The sequence below is a fragment of the Ahaetulla prasina genome, chromosome 14 (genome assembly GCF_028640845.1).
Source record: "Ahaetulla prasina isolate Xishuangbanna chromosome 14, ASM2864084v1, whole genome shotgun sequence".
Taxonomy (NCBI): Eukaryota; Metazoa; Chordata; class Lepidosauria; order Squamata; family Colubridae; genus Ahaetulla; species Ahaetulla prasina.
Window position 1 is genome coordinate 19,564,934 of NC_080552.1, and position 21,670 is coordinate 19,586,603.

At 46.7% G+C, this 21,670-nt stretch overlaps 2 protein-coding genes across 13 annotated transcripts in view; one reads left to right on the forward strand and one right to left on the reverse strand.

The window, feature by feature from the left end:
• The window catches only part of USP22 (ubiquitin specific peptidase 22), a 60,060-nt gene extending 54,433 nt beyond the window's left edge, over window positions 1-5,627 (reverse strand). For all 3 annotated transcript variants that reach the window (XM_058157189.1, XM_058157187.1, XM_058157186.1), the window contains exon 1: window positions 4,815-5,627. In XM_058157189.1, coding sequence (XP_058013172.1) covers window positions 4,815-4,940 — 126 coding nt within the window. In that variant the 5' untranslated portion in view covers window positions 4,941-5,627. The remainder of the gene's footprint in view (window positions 1-4,814) is intronic.
• Window positions 5,628-16,739: 11,112 nt separating this feature from the next.
• Window positions 16,740-21,670, forward strand: part of DHRS7B (dehydrogenase/reductase 7B) — a 29,496-nt gene continuing 24,565 nt past the window's right edge. For 6 of the 10 annotated variants that reach the window (XR_009152092.1, XM_058157273.1, XM_058157276.1 and 3 more), the window contains exons 1-2: window positions 16,762-16,796; window positions 21,433-21,599. Coding sequence is in view for 9 of the 10 variants with exons in the window: in XM_058157273.1 (XP_058013256.1) it covers window positions 16,783-16,796; window positions 21,433-21,599 (181 nt within the window). In the remaining variant the exon portion in view is untranslated. Of the gene's footprint in view, window positions 16,797-17,782; window positions 17,859-20,976; window positions 21,058-21,432; window positions 21,600-21,670 lie in introns of those variants that run through there. The other 4 variants (XM_058157277.1, XM_058157278.1, XM_058157279.1 and 1 more) reach the window with 4 other exon arrangements.

A 21,670-nucleotide genomic window follows, 5' to 3' on the forward strand; every position in this document is an offset into this window, starting at 1 on the left:
TAACCAAATTAATCTGATTATACATAACAGTGAAAATCGTTTATTAGCAAGTGAAAAGAAATAGCTGCAAACTAAGCAGAGGGCTACAAATTTATATGAGAAAAAAACAAATATGTGCATATATAAAGAACAGAGTTGCACTGATGCAAAAAAAAGGAATTATGTTGGGCAAGAACAGGTAAACATAACAAAGTTAAAGATGAGCTATTGCTCTAATAGTTTTTTTAATGTAAAAAAACCCCAACCCTTCTAATTCTAATGTCTAGAATACATATGAATGAAGCCACTCATTTGCCTGAACTATGGTTGCTACCTTCTTTAAACAATTCTGAGGCAAAATTATATAAATAAAAGAATAAACATTGTCATTTAAAATCTTAGGCTGTCAGTGAAGAACAGACATAACACAATCCTCAGTTCGCAATTCTGCTATGGTTTAAAGTCGTCTTAAACTTTTAAGTACATGTTCAAAATTCATCCAGTATTTTCACACCTGATGATGAACACTATGGTACTCAGGTTAACATTACCAGTTACTTCCAATACATCAATAGCATTTAATAACAAAACCATTTTTCTCTTATACATGATGAAAACAATAAATGTGAAGCAGCAGTTAACAAATTCTTCATGGTTCACCATGTGAGGAGCAACGAACCACTGGTGAAGTACAAATATGATATTAACTGAATTCTGGAATAATAATTATGTAAATAAGAAAAGAACACTATAGCAGCACTTTGATTTTTTTTCTACCTATCCCAAAAATTATGCCAAAAATCCAGGAAATATTATATAGAGATATATATTTTAGTCAGGCAAAAGGGGTTTATGAGGACAAATAGAATCCAACCTATGCTGAAGTACAAAGAAATCATATAAATTTTATCTCTCTTTGGGTTCCAAACTTAGGGTATCAGCTCTAGATACTAATCTGGACATCCCTACATGGCAATGAAGCTAGAGCTAAAATAAAATGAATATTTTACATGAAGAGGGTGCTGGAATACAAAAGGCTGTTACAATTGCTTGCTTGTTTAGAATTACCAGCTATTTCCACTACTTAAAAAGGTCAGTGTATATAATTTTTTAAAGAAAACAACAATGTGATAAACGTATAATATTAGTATACAATCAATTCTGTCTCATAGGGGGCAACCACTTAAATTTATGCATTTTAAATAGTTGCTTATTTGGATTCCCAATTCATACTACAAGATGACTTCCAAACCTATCAAAATAATTATTATCCTTAGATAGAATATTATCATCAATACACTAAAATGTTACACTAAGCATATGCAGTACACTAGCTGTTCTAATTGAAACATCTGAGCAAAAAATTCTTTTGAAAAACAGGCCAAGCGTTATTATCTTCTCCTTGGATCAAGCACTGATTTTCTGAAGTACCAATCAGAGGCCTTTTTAGAGACAAACCATAGAGATAACCATGCAATGCATTCGTTCCAGATGTCAACCCCTTACATTTCTTAAGATCTGTGAAATCATGAAATCTTTATCATAGTGCATCGGCTGCCAATTTAAATTTGTAAATGCTTACTAAATATTACCAAGACAGGACAAAATAAGAAACAAATATTCTGAATGTTCTAGTCTGAGGTATATATGTATTCTCAAAATAGATTCTCTGACTCGTCAAAAAAGGATTGCTATTATCCATTCTAAGCACACTGCAGTTCTTGTCATGTAGTGACTTGCACTAACATTGGCGTGAACAAAAAAACCTGAAGTGAAAGGCAACCTTCATTTTCCGTAATATAAAGAAGCAATGGATTAACAACTAAGACAGGCATACTGCATGGGGAAGAGGGAAGAACAATAGAAATAAAAAAGCAACACAATACAGTTAGCAGCCTTTCAAAAAAGGTAAGGCAATAAGCAGTGTAGACAACCAAGTCAGAAATAAAAATTGACCCCTTCTGCCCCCTACAGTTTAGTTGGATGTTTAAGACACAAGACCCAGAAATAAAAATGGGAGGTTAATCCTGAACATCAAATGACACCATTTTTCATTTATCTATTGGATAAGCCACAGTAATTTGCTTTCCTTTGCCAGCACTGGTTTTAGAGTTTTTGCTACTGCATTTTATAAAATCAATACTCCATATAACGGCTGTTCAATCGAATTTCTACATTATCTCCTCTCTCTGGAATTCTCAGTGCCTGAGTAAAGAGCTATCTTCAGCTTTTTTTCTCTTTACATTTGTGTACCAATTCAGATAAAAGCAATGGAGATCTTTCTGACAAAGCATGGCCCGAAAATTCGTATCAAGACATCCAACAACATCCTTCTACAAAGCAATATTAGATAGCAAGCCATCACAGAAGAAAATGCTTGTACGTTTTACTTTTTCATCCCCAGTGCCAGAATTGTGAATGTCAAACTACCCAGTTATTTAAAAAGCTATTGGGGGGGGGGGGGAACTAGCTGTTTTAACAGTTTTCACATAAAGGCACTTTACCGAAAGGTTTTGACATTTCAGATTGGAAGAAAGGATTTGCATGTATGGAAATCTCTAGTTAAAAAGCACCACATAAAGAAAACTGGGCAAAGGCCTTTCCCTTACAATACGCATTTGCTATCTGCAAGAAAAGGTGGGTATTTTCTAAACAGGAATGGAGGCAATTCAAAGTTTTTAAAAATGGAACCGTGCTCTACCACCCTTCTCTATTTTTCTGCATATGCAGATTTATCTGCTAATTACTAATGGAAACTACTGTAACCTAAGCAGGGAGCAAATACCAAGGCCTCAATGCTATGATTTAGGCAATGCCTGGAGATATGCCTGCCCCACAAATATTTGCCCCATGGGCAGCCACCAGCACCTTCAAACCATTTTCCCGATGTTACCAATGACATCCATGTGCAACCAACAATCCCCCCCTAACATTCTATCCTGCCCTACATGTCTTTAACTTGGCACATGGGAGCCTTTCACTGCTGCAGCCCTGCCACTTCAACTCTGACCTTGGCTTGGCTCCTTACAAAAGAAAAAAGGCCTTCAAGTCAAAAACCAGAACAGGAGCTGTCTTTTGTATCCTGGATGTATGAAGCTTGCTCCTTTCCTATATGGACACTGTAGTTGTATTTCCTGTGTTAGGGGTTTTAGGGAAGACCGACTCTGCAACCCACCCATTGAATGAAAAGGGAGGGGATGGGGAGGGAGGAAGGAACCCCTGCCTTAGGAGACCCTGTGTTGTTACATGGTCCTTCCTTCCTGGTGCATCTTTTGAGGGCAATCTGTGCGCTGAAACAGATCTCCCTTCTGCATTTCCCTTCTGACTTCCTCTAACACCCACGAATCATGTTTCCCTCCACCCACCCACGCTGACCGTGGACGCCCGGCCCTTTTAGAAACATCCCTGCTCCCCTAACAGCAGGAGAGCCGTTTCCACCTATTGTGTGGTGGGCAACCCCGGCCGGCTTCCTCCAGGGAAACAGGCAGCTCCAGCCGCGGCCGCTCCCCATAGAATGGACCAAGGAGAGGCGAGACCCCCCCCAACTCTCCGACCGCGCCCCTTCCTCCGCCTGCGCGCTCCTCGTCCACCCACCCACCCACGGGACATTGGGAGGGAGGGAAGGAGGGGATTGCTGAAAGCCCCTTCCCCTTGCAAGGGGGAGAGGGGAGAGGAAAGGCCGGCTCTCCTTGGCTGAGCGGACCCCCCCCCCACAGGCCAACCTGGGCAGGCCCAGCGCGCTCTTTGGCCCCGGAGCTCCGGTTCTGCCCTCCCATTTTCCCTCCTCCTCCTCCTTCAGGCGGGCTCTGCAGCCGCCCGATTCCGGGAAAGTCCGCCCGCAGCAGGAGGAGGAGGAAGAGGAGGCTGCTGCCCCGCTTTTCTCCTCCTTGTCCCAAACCATGAGGACTAGAAACAAGCCCGGGATGGTGGTGGTGGTGCTGCAGGGATGTGGGAAGAAGAGCCGCCCCGCCCCTTGGGACCGGTCCCTTTGGGGAGGGGGCAAGGAGGAGGAAGAGGAGGAGGCCGATCCCCTCTTCCTCCTCCTCCTCCTCAATACCAGGAGGACTAGAAACGCGTCTGCCGATGCTGCGGGGAAGGGGGCATCATCCCCCGGGGCCTGCTCCTTTAGGGAGGATGCCTCCTCTTCTCCTCCCTGCCCCAAAACCATGAGGACTAGAAACATGCTGCTGCTGTGGGAAAGACGGGGGGGGGGGCAGAGGGGTCGCTCCGCGGGACCGGCCCCGTTAGGAGAGGGGGTGTTGAAGGAAGATGCACCCTGAGGACTAGAAACACGCCTGGGCTACGGGGGGGGGAGCTTCCCTTGAGGAGGGGACGAGCAAGACCTCCTCTTTTCTTTGCCTCCCTGCCCCAAAACCATCAGGACTAGAAGCTTGGGTTGCTGTGCCTGCGGAGAAAGAAGCGAGGAGGAAGATGCCACCTTGAGGACTAGAAACGCGCGTGGGGTGGGGTGGGGAAAGAGGAGAGATCGCCCCGCGGGACCGACCCACCCCCTCCTTCCCTTCCCGAAAACCATGAGGACTAGAAACTCGCTTCGGTGGTCGTTCCTTATGGGAAGAGGAGACGGGCAGGCCCTTTTAGGGGTGGGGGGTGGGGAGACCCAGGCGGAAGATGCCACCTTGAGGACTAGAAACGCGGGTGGGGGGGGGCGTGGGAGGCGGAGGAGAGCTCTTCCCCGCGGGACCTCCTCCATCCTCCTCCCCGCCCCAAATCCATGAGGACTAGAAACGCGCCCGTCTGGCTGCTGCGAGGCCGCCCCTTCTGGGTGGGTGAGGAGGGAGGGAGGGACGGTACGGGGGTGGGGGTGGGGGTCTCACCTTGCGCTTCCTGCTCTCGGCCGAGCCGCTCCAGACGAAGCACTGGTAGATCACCCGCAGGTTCTGCTTCCAGTTCTCCACCTTGAAGCCGGTCACATGGCAGCACCCGGCGGCCGGCGGACTCATCTCCGACCCCCCCACATCAATCCCCCGCCCGCCCCGCCGATGCGGCTACGGCTACGGCTGCTGAGGAGGCGGCGGCGGGGAGGGTCTCGCGGGGGGAGAAGAGGCGGGGAGGGGGGCTCCTCCTCCTCCTCCTCCCCCGGGAGGGGGGGCCACTGCGGGCCGATCCCCCCCCCTTCCCTTTCCTTTCCTTCCTTCCTCCTCTTCCTCCTCCCGGGCGCGCTCCCTCAGGGCGGCGCGGCCGACTGCAGTGCCGGGGAGCGGCCGCCCGCCCGCTTGCCCGCCTGCCTTTCGCTTCCTCCCTCGCCGCCGCTTCGCCTCAACCCCGCCCCCGGCTGCTGCCGCCGTTGCTGCTCCTCCTGCCCCCGCCGCCGCTCCGAACAAAGCGCCGACGACGACGACGGCAGCGGCGGCAGCAGCAGCAGCAGCAGCGGCGCCGCCGCCGCACAAAGCTTGAGGGGAGAAATCGGCGGGCGAAGATTCTCCTCAGAGAAAAAAGGAAGGAGGGGGGGGGAGAGAGAGAGAGAGAGAGAGAATCTCCTGAGGAGAATCGCCGCCGGGTCGCGCGCTGCTGCTGCTACTACCTCATGGAGGCCTCAGGGGAGGCGGCGGCGGTGGTGGTGAGGGAGAAGGGGAAAGCCCTGGCAGCCGCGCCGGGGGGGGGGAGGGGGGGGGGGCGGGGCTGTTGCCTCCCCCCCCGCCGCCGCCGCCTCTTCTTCGCCGCCGCTTCCTCCCTCCCTCCCTCCCCCACCCCGGCTCGCCTGTCTCTTTAAATCGCGCCTCCTCGTCGCCGCGCGTGCTCTCCCCCACCCCCCCGCGCCGCCCTGAAATGAGCCCGTCCTCGGTAAGAGAGAGCGCGCGCGCGCGCGGCAGGCAGGGTCCTCTCAAACGCCGCCGCCGCCGGGCCCGAGCGGGACAAACCAATTGGGAAAGGATCGGGGGGGGGTGGAAGAGAGAGAGAAGTAAGGTAAGGAGGAGGGAGGGTGGGAGGAAGGAGTGGAAAGGGGAAAAAAAAAAGCTAGTGGGGGGGGTGGAGGAAGGGAAAGGGGAAAAAAAAAAGGAGGTCGGCCCTGCCTGACTTAAGCCCAGGAGGGCCGCGGATTGGCGGCGCGAGGCGTACGTCCCGCTTCTGGGCCGCTTCTCATTGGCCGGCGCCGCCTTCCCTCTTACAGCGGGGATGGCCAGGAGAGGCCCTCCCCTCCGCCGCCTTTGATTGACAAAGGAAGTTCTGGCAACGGGGAAAGCGGGGTGGGAAGGGGAGAGAGAGAGAGAGAGAGAGAGATGAGGCGCCGATTGGCGGGCCTGCCCGCCGCTCTTTTCATCCGCGGCGGAGGATTGGCTGGGAGGAGGGTCACGGGAGTTAAGCGCCGCCCACTCCCGAGGAGCCCAGACCAGACGGGAGGGGGCGAGCCAGCCAGTCAGCCGGCGGGCAGGGCTGCTGTCACATCCGCTGGAGGCTTTGCAGGCTCTCTCCGTTCCCCCCCCCAGCGATTCCCTGCAAGGAGGGGCGGAGCTGCCTGGATGCTGCTCCCATTGACTCTGCCTAGCCCCGAATCCTTCCCCTGCAAAGCCCTTGCAACACGTGCAACTCCCGGGCTGCCTTCACACGACCCTCGGGTCAGATCGAACCGGACAGCCTCGTGCGCAGAGCCGGTCCTGAGAATGCAGCCAGGGGAAAAAGAGGATCCCTGTCGGGCAAATAGATTAAAACTCCCAATTCAACTCAGTGGCTCGATGTATATTTATAACGTGAGAATGCAGCTTTGCTTGGGTTTTTTTTTTTCTAAGGCAACAGCATCCTTTTTTTCTCTATCTTGGTTTCCGCTTTGGAATTTGGAAAGCACAAGCCTTTGAACTCCCTCCCGGAGGATTCTTCTTTGGTGGAGGGTGTCTTCCCGGCCGCCTTGAAAGAGGCGGTGGTGAGACCCCTCCTCAAGAAGCCTGCCTTGGACCCGGCTGTTTTAGGTAATTATCGTCCGGTCTCCAACCTTCACTTCGCGGCGAAGGTTGTAGAGAGTATGGTGGCATATCAATTTCCCTTGCACCTGGATGAAACTGTCTATCTAGACCCGTTCCAGTCCGGTTTTCGGCCCGGTTACAGCACTGAGACGGCTTTGGTCGCGTTGGTGGATGATCTCTGGAGGGCCAGGGATAGGGGTTGCTCCTCTGCCCTGGTCCTATTAGACCTCTCAGCGGCTTTCGATACCATCGACCATGGTATCCTGCTGCGCCGGTTGGAGGGATTCGAGTGGGAGGCACCGTTTATCGGTGGTTCTCCTCCTATCTCTCCGACCGGTCGCAGTCGGTGTTGACGGGGGGGCAGAGGTCGGCCCCGAGGCGCCTCACTTGTGGGGTGCCGCAGGGGTCGATCCTCTCGCCCCTTCTGTTCAACATCTACATGAAGCCGCTGGGTGAGATCATCAGTGGTTTCGGTGTGAAGTACCAGCTGTATGCGGATGACACCCAGCTGTACTTTTCTACACCAGACCACCCCAACGAAGCTTTCGAAGTGCTGTCCCAGTGTCTGGAGGCCGTACGGGTCTGGATGGGGAGAAACAGGCTCAAGCTCAATCCCGCCAAGACAGAGTGGCTGTGGATGCCGGCATCCCGGTACAGTCAGCTAAATCCGCGGCTGACCATCGGTGGCGAGTCATTGGCCCCGATGGAAAGGGTCCGCAACTTAGGCGTCCTCCTGGATGAACGGCTGTCTCTAGAAGATCATTTGACGGCCGTCTCCAGGGGAGCGTTCTACCAGGTTCGCCTGGTACGCCAGTTGCGCCCCTTTCTGGACCGGGATGCCCTATGCACGGTCACTCACGCACTCGTGACGTCGCGCCTGGATTACTGCAATGCTCTCTACATGGGGCTCCCCTTGAAGGGCATCCGGAGGCTGCAGTTAGTCCAGAATGCGGCTGCGCGGGTGATAGATGGAGCCCCCCGCGGCTCCCGTATAACACCCATCCTGCGCAGGCTGCACTGGCTACCTGTGGCTTTCCGGGTGCGCTTCAAGGTGCTGGTGACCACCTTTAAAGCGCTCCATGGCATTGGGCCGGGTTACCTACGGGACCGCCTACTGCTATCGAATATCTCTCACCGACCCGTGCGCTCTCACAGAGAGGGTCTCCTCAGGGTGCCGTCAGCGCGGCAATGTCGTCTGGCGACGCCCAGGGGAAGGGCCTTCTCTGTGGGGGCCCCCACCCTCTGGAATGAACTACCCCCCGGTCTTCGTCAGCTTTCGGACCTCCGGACCTTCCGCCGCGGGCTTAAAACATATTTATTTAATTGTGCAGGGCTGAGCTAAATTTTAAATTACTGGCTTTTAAATTGGCTTTTATTTTATATTTTTATTTTAAATTAACAGGCTTTTAGAATAAGTTTTTTAACTGTTTTTATATTTCTTATATTGTATTTATGTGTTTTAAATGCCTGTACACCGCCCTGAGTCCTTCGGGAGATAGGGCGGTATATAAATTTGATTAATAAATAAATAAATAAATAAATTCGTGCTCCGTTTTCAGAGTTCGGAGAAGAGCAACGAAGATGATCAAAGACCTGGAGGCTAAAACGTATGAAGAAGGGCTGCAGGATTTGGGTTTGGCCAGCCTAAAGAAAAAAAGAATGATTAATAGAATAATAGAATTTTTATTGGCCCAGTGTGATTGGACACACAAGGAATTTGTCTTGGTGCAGATGCTCTCAGTGTACATAAAAGAAAAGATACCTTCATCAAGGTACAACATGGGGTGACAATGTATTCCAATATTTGAGGGGCTGCCACAAAGATCAGGGCATCAAATTATTCTCCAAAGCCGCCTAAAGGCAGGACAAGAAACGATGGCTCGAAATTAACCAGAGAGAAGCAACCTGGAATTAAGAAGAAACTTTTCCTAGACTACTCACTACAGTAGTAGTGGGACAATTAACCTGTGGAACAGCTTGCCACTAGAAGTTATGGGTGCTTCATCACTGGAGGTTTTTAAGAAGAATTTAGACAGTCACTTACCTGAAATGGTATGCGTTCTCCTGCTTGAGCAGGGGGCTGGACTAGAAGACCTCCAAGGTCCCTTCCAGCTCGATTCTATTCTTATGGGGCTCCAGTACATTAGTGCAGGTTTTGCCCACCCCCCCAAATTGGGACTTCAAGGTGTCTTTGGCTTCAGCTCCCCTAGGCTTTAATTTACATTTAATTTAATTGTACACTGAGAGCATATGTATCAAGACAAATTCCTTGTGTGTCCAATCACACTTGGCCAATAAAAAATTCTATTCTATTCTATTTTATTCTATGGCGTGGGTTGAGAGACCAGAAAATCAAATGTAGACTCGCCAGGAATCACTTACAGTCGTCTTCATTTAGCAACCACGTGGCGAGAAAAGTCACAAAATGGGGCACACCACTCACTTAATCAATTTCTCACTTAGCAACATAAACGTTGGGCTCAATTGCGGTCATAAGACGAGGACAGCTTGTAATAATCATTGGTGGTTATAGCAGCCACAAGAGCAGAGCTCTTAAGTTATTCAGGGGAAGAATGTGGTTAAACAAGCAGCTGAAAACCAAGCGCCTCCCCCCCTCTTGTGCCCAGCTATCACGTTACACACCTGGGCAGAGTCTATTCCCCTTCCCACCTCCGTGGGGAGGCTAAGGCAACCCACCCCTCGGTAATATGACAAGCCTTAATTCCCAGCATTTAAATCATTAGCTTCAAAGGTTTTCTGGGTCTCCCCGAGCAAGGCCATTAAGGGGCTGGTAATGTGTATTTAGATGCCAGCGGCCTGCGCGGGAACACACGGTTGCTTGTGGCCTTGGGGAAGTGCTGGAATTCACACGCTGTCGGGCTCCAGTCTCGATTGGATTGGATTACGTTTCTGTGAATGCACGTAATCCCCGGTTTAGAACAGTTCGTTTCGTGACCATTCAAAGTTAACAACGGCACTGAAAAAAGTGACTCGCGACCGTTTTTTTCCACCTTTGCAACATCCCCCGTGGCCACATGATCAGAATTCAAATGCTTGGCAACTGGTTTCATACATACGACCGTTGCTGTGTCCCTAGGCCATCCAATCCGCTTCCGCCACCTTCTGACAAGCAAAGTCGGTGGGGAACGCAGATTCACTTAAAAACCAGGTGACTAACCTTATCAACTGCAGCGATTCACTTAGCAGCCATGGCAAGGAAGGTCGCAAAATGGGGCAGAACTCGCCGAACAAACACTTCATTTAACCACAGAAATTTTGAGCTGAACGGCGGTCGTCATTCGAGGACTACTTGTATCTGACACTCTGGCTTCCCAGGGACAGAATCTGGGGCCAGTTTACTCCCCTGTTATATACTGGAAGTCCTCGACTTGCAACCATCTGTTTAGTGATTGTTTGAAGTTTATTTATTTATTTATTATTTATTTATTTGATTTTTATACTGCCCTTCTCCCGAAGGACTCAGGGCGGTGTACAGGCAAGATAAAACAATACAATATACAGATTAAAATACCATTTAAAAAACTTATTTAAATTAGCCTAAAATTAAAAAATTCCCATACTAAAAACCCCGTTTAAAAATTGATAAAAAATAAAATTCAATTTAAGACAGCCCCGCAAATAAAAGATCGTCTTCAGTTCGCGACGGAATGTCCAAGGTCAGGTTTTTGGCGTAAACCGGGGGGAAGTTCGTCCCAGAGTGTGGGAGCCCCCACAGAGAAGGCCCTTCCCCTGGGGGCCGCCAGCCGACATTGCTTGGCGGACGGCACCCTGAGAAGTCCCTCTCTGTGAGAGCGTACGGGTCGGTGGGAGGCATGTGGTAACAGCAGGCGGTCCCGTAAGTACCCAGGCCCTAAGCCATGGAGCGCTTTATAGGTCGTAACCAGCACCTTAAAGCGCACTCGAAAGGCCACAGGCAGCCAGTGCAGTCTGCGCAGGAGCGGTGTTATATGGGAGCTACGCGGAGCTCCCTCTATCACCCGCGCAGCTGCATTCTGGACTAACTGAAGCCTCCGAGTGCACTTCAAGGGGAGCCCCATGTAGAGAGCATTACAATAATCCAAGCGAGAGGTAACGAGCGCATGAGTGACCGTGCACAAGGCATCCCGATCAAGGAAGGGGCGCAACCGCCGAACCAGGCGAACCTGGTGGAAGGCCCCCCTGGAGACGGCCGTCAAATGATCTTCAAACGACATCCAGGACACCTAAGTTGCGCACCCTATCCTTTGGGGCCAATAACTCGCCTCCAACAGTCAGCCGCGGCTGCAGCTGACTGTATCGGGGTGCCGGCATCCACAGCCACTCCGAAGTTACAAGAGTAGTGGGGGGAAAAATGACTTGGGACCAGTTTCATGTGATCCAAATTTAGATGCTTGGCAACTGGCATGTACTTAATGCGGTTGCACTGTAGACAAGCAAAGTCAATGGGGAAATTTGCTTAACGACCGCATAATTCCCTTAACAAGCGCCGCAAGAAAAGTCACGAAATGCGGCAAATCTGAATGTAACAACCACCTTGCTTAGCAATCGACATTTTGGCCTCAATTGTGGTCGTAAGTCGAGGACTAACTATATTTTGTTCAAAAGTGCACATTTTTCTTTTTTAGCCATTTTCCCGTAATCTGTGAGATCAACAATGAGCAAGTAAAAGCATCTTTTTTGGGGGGGTGAATTCTTTCCCACCACAAGCATCAAGTCTTGTTTACAAGTCTACAGTTCCCTGTTTATCTCCACTTGGCTTGGAACACTAAATTAAGCCGTCGTCTAATCCTGGTTTATTGAATAAGCCCCAAATCTCCGGAATTGTAACATATTACTAAGCAGCAACTAAAATTATTTTTTAAGGGGGATGTGGTGGCTCAGTGGCTAAGACACCGAGCTTGTCAATTGAAAGGTTGGCAGTTCACTGGTTCGAATCCTTAGTGCTGGGTAACAGGGTGAGCACCTGTTACTTGTCCCCATTTCTGCCAACCTAGCAATTAGAAATAAAAAATGCAAGTAGAAAAAATAAGGACCACCTTTGATGGGAAGGTAACAGCGTTCCGTACGCCTTTGGCGTTGAGTCATGCCGGCCACATGACCACAGAGACGTCTTCGGACAGCGCTGGCTCTTCAGCTTTGAAACGGAGATGAGCACCGCCCCTCCCCCCCCCCCCGAGCCGGGAACAACTAGCACATATGTGCACAGGAAATCTTTACCTACATTTTTTTAAAGCCACCCAGAATCACGCCAACAGATTGGGGGGTGGGGGGGGGAAATATAAATTTAATAAATAAAATAAACTATATAGGGTTGAATTTGTACATCTGCAAAAACAAGCCATCGTGAAATTTGAATTTATTACCAGCAGGTAGGCCCAAATATGCAGCTAATACCTTGATGAGGTATAGGCCTCATTTGAGAGACGGGTGTGTGATTTATTTATTTATTTATTTATTTTATTTGCCACAACAATATATATGAGCATCACACAAAAAGATTATATAGTATATAAACATATATATGAGGGAGTATTAGGAGGTATAAGCATATAAGAAGAAGAAAAAAGAAAAACAATAGGACAGGAACGGTAGGCACATTTGTGCGCTTATGCACGCCCCTTATGGTCCTCTTAGGAATGGGGTGAGGTCAATAGTAGAAAGTTTTTGGTTAAAGCTTTTGGGATTATGGGAAGAGACCACAGAGTCAGGTAAAGTGTTCCAAGCACTGATGATTCTGTTACAGAAGTCATATTTTCTGCAATTTCTGAAGTCATATTTTCTGCAATTTCCTCCTTTCCTTTCCTTCCTTCGGACTGGACAGAAGGGAATATATTCCTTTTGGCAGTCTCCGGATCACGGAATAGCAGATGGCAGGATTCTTTCAACACTGGGTGGAAAAATCAATGTTGAGCAAAAAGGAAGACAATTGCAAAGCAGGAAGGCGCCCTGACCTTGAGAAAGGGGTGGGTGGGTGGGCTTTGTGAATTTAAAACCGGCGGCTGTTTAAATTCTCTCAACGGTCTTGGGCGCTAAAGCAAGAAGGTTTACAATCCACACCTTTCCAAGACCTGACACCATCAACAGAAAGTAGGATGGTGGGTTGTTATTTTTTTTAAATCCTTGCAGGTTTGTGTGTGTGTGTGTGTGTTTGCAGGCATGGGAAACATGGAGAAAATTCAGTTCTTCTTTGCTGCAGCAATCCAGCAAGCAATATGCTTTGGAAACCAGAGCCTTAAAAAAGCGAGCTGATGGTGGGCGTGAACAAATATGGGGTGAGCTGCTTAATTCGGCAAGGACACCCCCTGTGTTTTCCTCTCCAACATCAATAAGTATTTTTCCCCCTCTCCTCCCCTCCCCAAACTGATTGTCAGAGAGAGAGAGAGAAGCAGAGAAGGAAAAGGACACCTGGACAGCAATGTGTGTTTCGTGTGGTGGTTCGATTTTATTTATTTATTTATTCTTAGGCGCATTGGGAGGGAAGAAACCGCTTGCACCAATGTACGGATCAACAGCAACACCTACTGGCAAATGTAAGGACTGAGCCTTGGTTAATAGGCTCTGCAAAGAAGCAGTTGCAATAAATACAAAATGAACAAATGAAATGAGAGGGTTTGTTTCCCCCCCCCCCGCCCTTAGGGAAAAAAAAACACACACACACACAAAGGGCTTTGACAGCATGAACCGTTTCCTAAATTTGGGGGGCTTTTCAAACCAACCCTTGGGGGATTCGGAGATGCGTTTAATGGGGAGAAAAGAGAGAACTTCTACCGATTTGATTAGTAACTTCTTCGGTTGCATGGAATAAAAAGAGAGCTTTGATAAGGAGGAACCTCTGCTGTCCAAGGTACTGGACAAGAGATGGGATGGTTTTAGATCCAGATCCTAGTCCACTTGTCAACCAGGGAAGTCCTCATTGCATGAAACTTTGGAGAAACCTGTCTTGAAAAAATATTGGGCTCTATTGGAGTGGGGACTGCGAGTCCCTTGGACTGCAAGGCGATCCAACCAAGTCAGTCCTAGAGGAGATCAACCCTGACTGCTCTTTAGAAGGCCAGATCCTGAAGAGGAAACTCAAATCCTTTGGCCACCTAATGAGAAGGAAGGACTCACTGGAGAAGAGCCTAATGCTGGGAATGATGGAGGGCAAAAGAAGGAGGGGACAACAGAGAACAAGGTGGCTGGATGGAATCACTGAAGCAGTCGGTGTGAGCTTAAATGGACTCCAGAGGATGGTAGAGGACAGGAGGGCCTGGAAAAACATCATCCATGGGGTCGCGATGGGTCGGACATGACTTCGCAACTAACAACAACAATTGGAGTGGGGTGGCTAATATATTCAAATATGTAAACAAGAGGAGGCATGCTATATGCACTGCTTTGACCAGGGTGTGTTTAAAAAAAGATGGCAGTCATAACAGCTTGGCTGGCTGGGGGAACTTTGAGAGTTGGAAGTCCAAAAATCCTAAAGTTGTCAAGGTTGAGAAAAACACTGAAACATTAAACACATTGTCTTATGTCTGCAAAGATTAATGTATTGATTGCCTCTTGCTCCATGTTAACTTTGCCTGATGGTCTGTGGCTTTATCATATACTTGAAACGAGCTCTGCGCATAGTTGAAATCCAGTCATCTGTTCTGCAAAATAATGCTTCATGCAACCCACAATCCTTCCAGGAGAAAATTCTCTTCTGCTCCTGCTTAATTTAGCAGGGAAGAAATTTGTGACAAAACGCAGACCTGCTCAGCTTCTGTCCGCTGAGCTCAATGAGGGATGAATAATGAGAAATATAACCTAACAATATTAGAAGGAGCATAGGGCCCTCAATACAGAGAATCATTTTGTGACTTCTGTTTTACAGTATTTGGCCAGATTTTTCTCCCCTCTTTTTAATATAAGCTTAAATAATATGTTTGGTCAGAGAGAGGTTGAGATTCCAACAAACTTGAATATTGTTTTCACTCAGAGTTGTGGAGATAAACGATACCTAAAACAAGGTGTAAACATTAAAGTATTCTGTAAATTGAGCTGGTAACTTCATGATTTCCTAATTCATTTGTTCATAGATTTTTAGCATGGTTTTTATTTGTAAAGAAATAAAAATTGGTTTGGCCAATTAAATATTTTACTTCAGCTTTGACTTCTCTTTTCTGAATTAGAGGATAAAGAACTACCTAAACTTTGAATTAAGTAACATATAACTTACTTTGCTGTCTGGTTTTATCACAGTCCAAAGAAATTGGTGCACCTTAATCCTATTTTGTACAATATAAATCCAACCTAACCGTAATAAATACAGGATAAATTTTAAAAGCTTATCACCTGCAAATTTCTTCATGCATTTTTTTTTCTTCTTTCTAGTTTTGTAATGCTTCGAAACAGCCAAATTGTGTGAGTGGTTTTAGATTTAACTCAAATATTGGACAATCGAGGCTGAAGAGCTACCTATTCCTTGAACTTGATTCTTAAAAAAAAGAGGTCCGGAGGGGTTTGCCACTATATTCTGAGTTACTGTGTTTTGTCTAGCAGACTTCTCATTTCAAACTGTGAACACCACTGGAATTAATGCTTCCCTCCTGGGCTAGTGCTAAAAGAGCAGCAATAAGGAGGATCCTGCTGTGGGGGAAACAGCCCTTAGGGGCCATTGCAGATTTTCACTGACAGGCAGATGGCAATGGTGTGTAGGAACAGAAGCTTTTGTGAAGCAAAGCACCACAGCAGATGTTGGTTGGAAGGTGAGAATGAAAGAGAAAATAGTCTGGGATTTTTTTTTTCAAACTTGGCAATTTCAAGATGAATGGTGAATGAGCCTTACTTTTACAAATACTATGTGAATTCTTAGTGGGATTTCTCTCAGGCTGAATTAATAAAAATATATTTGTTTTTTCCCCTTTATTTGTTATTATCAATCTTAGCAACTGTGTTCTATTGTATGTTGATGTTTACGTAACATGTTTACACATTACTGCATTAACATTAGTTAAATTACTTAGAACATTAAGAATAGGGGGGGGAAATCCATCAATGTCACTATTTAGTACTGCCACACGCATACACACACATAGAAAAAAAGTACACAAAGCAAATTTAATAAGAATTCATTATTGTATTTCGAAGTTATATATATTAAAAACATTCCCTGAAAATCACAATAGGAGAATAAACTATTAATATTACAGACCTAAAAAATTGAGTCAATTCCTGGCATTATACAGACAAATCCAAGTTTTCCTGCGATGCATAGAAATAGTTCCATTGTTTTCCTACAGAGCAGTTTTCTGCTTCCAAATATATCCAGCTGATCTAGGAACCATGTTCAGGGCCAAAAATTCATTTTCAGAAACCCTCAGCAAAATATTATGCAAGAAAATGCTTTTTCTTTGAAAATAAGGGCTCAAACGTTTAGGCGAAAACCCTATAAGAAAATTATTAGAAGCAGGGGAATCCCTCTTAAATCTTCAGCTGGCCCCTCCCTATTCAAGATTCATGAAACCTCCATTCCGGCTTTTTCACTGCTTATCTCCCTTTCTGACCTAAACAAAGCAAATCGCATTTTATCCTAATTTTTTCCCTTCCTTGGAATCTAAGACTCTAAAAATAAGATAAAATACGATTTGCTCTAAGGCTAGACAGATTACTGGGTCGGAACCTTAACCCAGGCGGAACGCTATTCCTACGGTCAAGGTTTCCGGAGGGAATTTAAAGGCAACCGGACCACCTATCGCATCGTTTCCTTCGGGGCGTTCGACCACGCGCCGTCGCTGATTGGCTGCCGGCCCGATAGCTCCGCCTGGCGTCTGGTTTGAAACGGTGCGTCTTGATTGGACAGAGCGGAGAGAGGGGGCGGGGAAAAGGTGTCATTCCCACTTCCGGGTATGTGATCACGGTGATGAGGGTTGCAAGGTAGTTTGCATGAAACCAGAAAAGGGGGGGGGGAGTTGGTGGTGGGGGGATATATGTCTGGGGGGGGTCACAATTATAAATATGGGGAGCTGGTTCTATAAATCCGGGAAGATGGGAGGAGCTAGACTTGCTTTCCCAAGTCTTCCATGTTGGGCATTGGATTGCAGTGCCCATCATCCACAGCAAGTGTAATAGCTGGATTGGGATGGGTGTTTTTCTTTGGGGGGGAGTGTCATATATTCTTGCTAATTATGGGGAGTCTGGTTATATAAATCCAGAAAGAAGGTAGCTGGAAGAGGGGTAGAGTTGCTTTCCCAAGTCTTCCATGTTGGGCGTTGGGCAAGTGTAATAGCTGGATGGGAGGTGTTTCTCTTTGAGAGGGTTCATATATTCTTGCTAAATGTGGGGATCCTGGCTACATAAATCCAGAAAGAAGGTAGCTGGAAGAAGGGTAGACTTGCTTTCCCAAGTCTTCCATGTTGGGTGTTGGATTGCAGTGCCCATCATCCACAGCAAGTGTAATAGCTGGATGGGAGGTGTTTCTCTTTGAGAGGGTTCATATATTCTTGCTAAATGTGGGGATCCTGGCTACATAAATCCAGAAAGAAGGTAGCTGGAAGAAGGGTAGACTCGCTTTCCCAAGTCTTCCATGTTGGGTGTTGGATTGCAGTGCCCATTATCCACAGCAAGTGTAATAGCTGGGTGTGATGGACATTACCGTCCAAAATAGGTAGAGGGTGCTGGTTGCAGAGGTAGTGGATGGAAAGGATGGGGTGGAGAGTGGCAGGTTGAGGCCATGGCTGGATCGGTGGGGATGGGAATTGTAGTCCAATGATTATGGAAGGCAATGGATGGGAACCATGTTAGGCTAAAGGAATATAATGGCATGGGTAATGGAATTCCTCCAGACATAGGTGGGGAGGGAGTTTAGAGCAATGTTCTCAATCTCAGCAACGTTAATTCAATTAATTCGTTTCAATTCCCAGAATTCCCCAGCCACAATTGAACTCCAGACTTCTTAAAGCTGCCAAGGTTGAGAATCTCTGGGTTGGTATGATTGCGGTATTTATTTATCTGTATTTATTACTTATCGGTTATTAGTTGTTGTAACTCTCTGACTATATTCACAATGGACGATGAAATAGCTGCATTTTGGCTTTGAGTGTTTGTCCACAAAGGTCTTGGAATTCATTTAGGACAGTGTTTCCCAACCTTGGCAGCTTGAAGATGGGTGGACTTCAACTCCCAGAATTCCCATAGCTGTCTGGGAAATTCTGGGAGTTGAAGTCCACCCAACTGTGAGCTCTTATGGTGAGAAAAGCTGGTTTGGAAAATCCAGAACATTTGGCATCTTGAATCATCCTTAATTATGTTTGCCTCAAAGCCAAACTGGAATCTCAACATTTTTGTAATATTAACATAGCAAGCTTGCTGCTAGATTCTGCTTTTCTTCTTCTTCTTGGAATTAAGATCCATAGAATCGAACTCAGAGAGTGTGGTATTTTAATCCGAGACGATGTCGAAAAAAGATCAAGCTAGTTGAAAGATTCTCTCGAGTTCTAATTGCTGCTGGTTGGGATGCTTAACAAGTAGACTCTTGTTGCGTCTTGATCTGAAACTCTTGAGCAATTTAATTTAGTTCCATCACTTCAAGCAAGTTCAAAAATATGTCAGTAAATGCCAGCAATTGAATGGATGTATGAAAAATGGGCACATGTAATTATGACTATATGCCTTACGTGCAAAGTGAAAAATGGAATGGAAAAATCTTCCAGGGGTAAAATCCAACAGGTTCTGACAGGTTCTGGAGAACTGGTAGCGGAAATTTTGAATAGTTCGGAGAACCGGCAAATACCACCTCTGGCTGGCCCCAGAGTGGGGTAGGAATGGAGATTTTGCAGTATCCTTCCCCTGGAGTGGGGAGGGAATGGGGATTTTGCAATATCCTTCCCCTAGGAATGGGGTGGGAATGGAGATTTTGCAGTATCCTTCCCCTGGAGTAGGCTGGGAATGGGGATTTTGCAGGATCCTTCCTGTGCATGCCCACCAAGCCACACCCACAGAACCAATAGTAAAAATTTTTTAATTTCACCACTGATCTCTTCCCTGCTTGATTAACTGTCAATTGGGATGTTTCCTTCATCCAGCTCAAGATGGAGTAGATTGCCCAACTCCCTAATTCTGAATTTACAACCTCCATTTGTGGTTTGTAAAAGCTCTTGGGCCTTATTGGCAAAGAAACAGGAGGAGGTGGTATCTGAGAACAGAACTCCTTGTGGCCAGACCTGATGAGAAAAGAACTAAATTTAGCTTGCAGAAAAAAAGGACCAGAATTTTTATTTTTATTTTTTTCCCCATGTAGGTAAAGCCATTCTGAATCATTAAACGCTGGTGAGCAGTCTGGTGCTGTTAAAATTAAAAATAGTTATCAGACAGACAGCTTCCAGTGCAGTAAATGAATGGGGGTGGGGGGGGAGAAAGCTACTTTTGATGTATATATATTTTTCCCCTCTGGCGCCTTTGAGTCAGGGTTGACTTCTCGCAACTGCCTAGACAAATCCCTGCAGTTTTTCTTGGCAAGATTTCAGAAACAGGGTTGAAACAGAAACACTGACCCAACATCACCCAGCTGGTTTTCTGCCCGAGGCAGGACTGGAACTCATGGCTTCTCGGTTTCTAGTCTGGTGCCTTCACCACTAGATTAGACTGGCTCTCTGATGTACAAATACCCTCTCAATTTTTTTTTAATCCGATGTAGTCTTCTTTTTTTAATATTTTTTTTTATTTTTGCTGTATAAAAGAAAGACCAACAGTTGCAATGTCTAGATAAACAGTGAGTTGTTAGTTTGAGCAACCATCATCATAATAGTAATAATGTTCATTAGTAAAGGTAAAGGTTTTTCTCGCACATATGCACTAGTCGTTCCCGACTCTAGGGGGCGGTGCTCATCTCCGTTTCAAAGCCAAAGAGCCAGCGCTGTCCGAAGACGTCTCCGTGGTCATGTGGCCGGTATGACTCAATGCCAAAGGTCCACGGAACGCTGTTCCCTTCCCACCAAAGGTGGTCCCTATTTTTTCTACTTGCATTTTTACGTGCTTTCAAAACTGCTAGGTTGGCAGAAGCTGGGACAAGTAACAGGAGCTCACCCCGTTACACGGCAGCACTAGGGATTCGAACCGCTGAGCTGCCGACCTTTCGATCGACAAGCTCAACGTCCTAGCCCCTGAGCCACCGTGTCCCTTAATTAGTAGTGGTCATTTAATAACAGTGTTTTCTCATCGTAATACCCTGTTTCCCTGAAAATAAGACCTATCCTGAAAATAAGTCCTAGCATGGTTTTTATCAGGGGTGAAATGCTCTCGGTTTGGACCGGATCACCCAATCCAGTAGCGATGGCGGCGGGTAGTTCACAGAACCAGTAGCAAAAATCCCTGCCCCCCCCCCATGCCTAGCTGAGTTGCGTGATCATCAGAGGGTTGTTTTTTTTTTAAACTTTTAAAAGCATTTTTTCTTTGGTCAAAAAAATGCTTTTAAAAATAAAAAAAGCCTCTGAGGATCGCACGGCTCAGCTGGGATCATCAGAGTCTTTTAAAAGCATTTTTCCAGACAAAGAGGTTGTAAAAAAAATGCTTTTAAAAGTAAAAAAAAAAAGTTGGCCACACCCACGCAATCACATTACCACCACCACCACCAAGCCACGCCCACAGAACCAGTAGTAACAAACTTTACATTTCACCATTGGTTATTATGTATGTGCCTAATATAAGCCCTACCCCCCAAAATAAGCCCTACATAAGAGCCTGCACAGCCAGCCTCCTGCCCCACCGTGAGCAAGCAGAATAAGTCGGCCTCCTGTACATGGCGGGGAAAAATACGATACCCCCTGAAAATAAGCCCTAATCCCTATTTTGGGACACCCCCCAAAAAATAAAACCTAGTCTTATTTTTGGGGACACACACCATTAATACTTATTAATTATTAATACTAATTCATATTAATAATAAGCATATCGTAATAAGCCCTCGTAGTAAAATTAGTCCTTCTCTTATAATTTTAAATGTTCTGACTTCTGTTTCTGTTAGTTAACCATTGATTAAACGAATCCCATATTTCAAAATATTCCGTGTCTTCCTTCCCTTTAATTTCAAGTGTTAATCTATCCTTTCCTGCACATTCAGGAATTTTACACTAATCGTAATTTTAACATTCTGGCTGAGGAATTGTGGGAGTTGAAGTCCACCCGTCTCGAAGTTGACAAGGTTGGGAATCCCTGACTTTTTTTTTGTTGTTGTTTACATTTATATCCCGCCCTTCTCCGAAGACTCAGGGCGGCTTACAGTGTATAAGGCAATAGTCTCATTCTATTTGTATATTTTTACAAAGTCAACTTATTGCCCCCCCAACAATCTGGGTCCTCATTTTACCTACCTTATAAAGGATGGAAGGCTGAGTCAACCTTGGGCCGGGCTTGAACCTGCAGTAATTGCAGGCTACTGTGTTCTAATAACAGGCTCTAACAGCCTGAGCTATTCCGGCCCTTTCCGGACTTAAAAGAGTTAACGATCCTACTATTTCATGTGCCTTTTTTTTTTCTCTCCCCACCCCCACCCCCCAATTCCTTTCTGCCCCTCCAGGAGAAATCAAAAGCTCATGGATTTCACCACTGGAATCCTTCTTCCGCTGCTTTTCGGTGGCGCAGGGATCTTCACTATCTTACGATTGGTCAGAAGAATCCAGGCAAGGGCCTATCTGAAGGACGCAGTGGTAGTGATCACAGGGGCGACTTCTGGGCTGGGGAAAGGTAAGGGCTTTCTCCTGAAATTTGATCTAGCACAGATCAACGGTCACTAAACGTAAGTCAAGGACCACCTA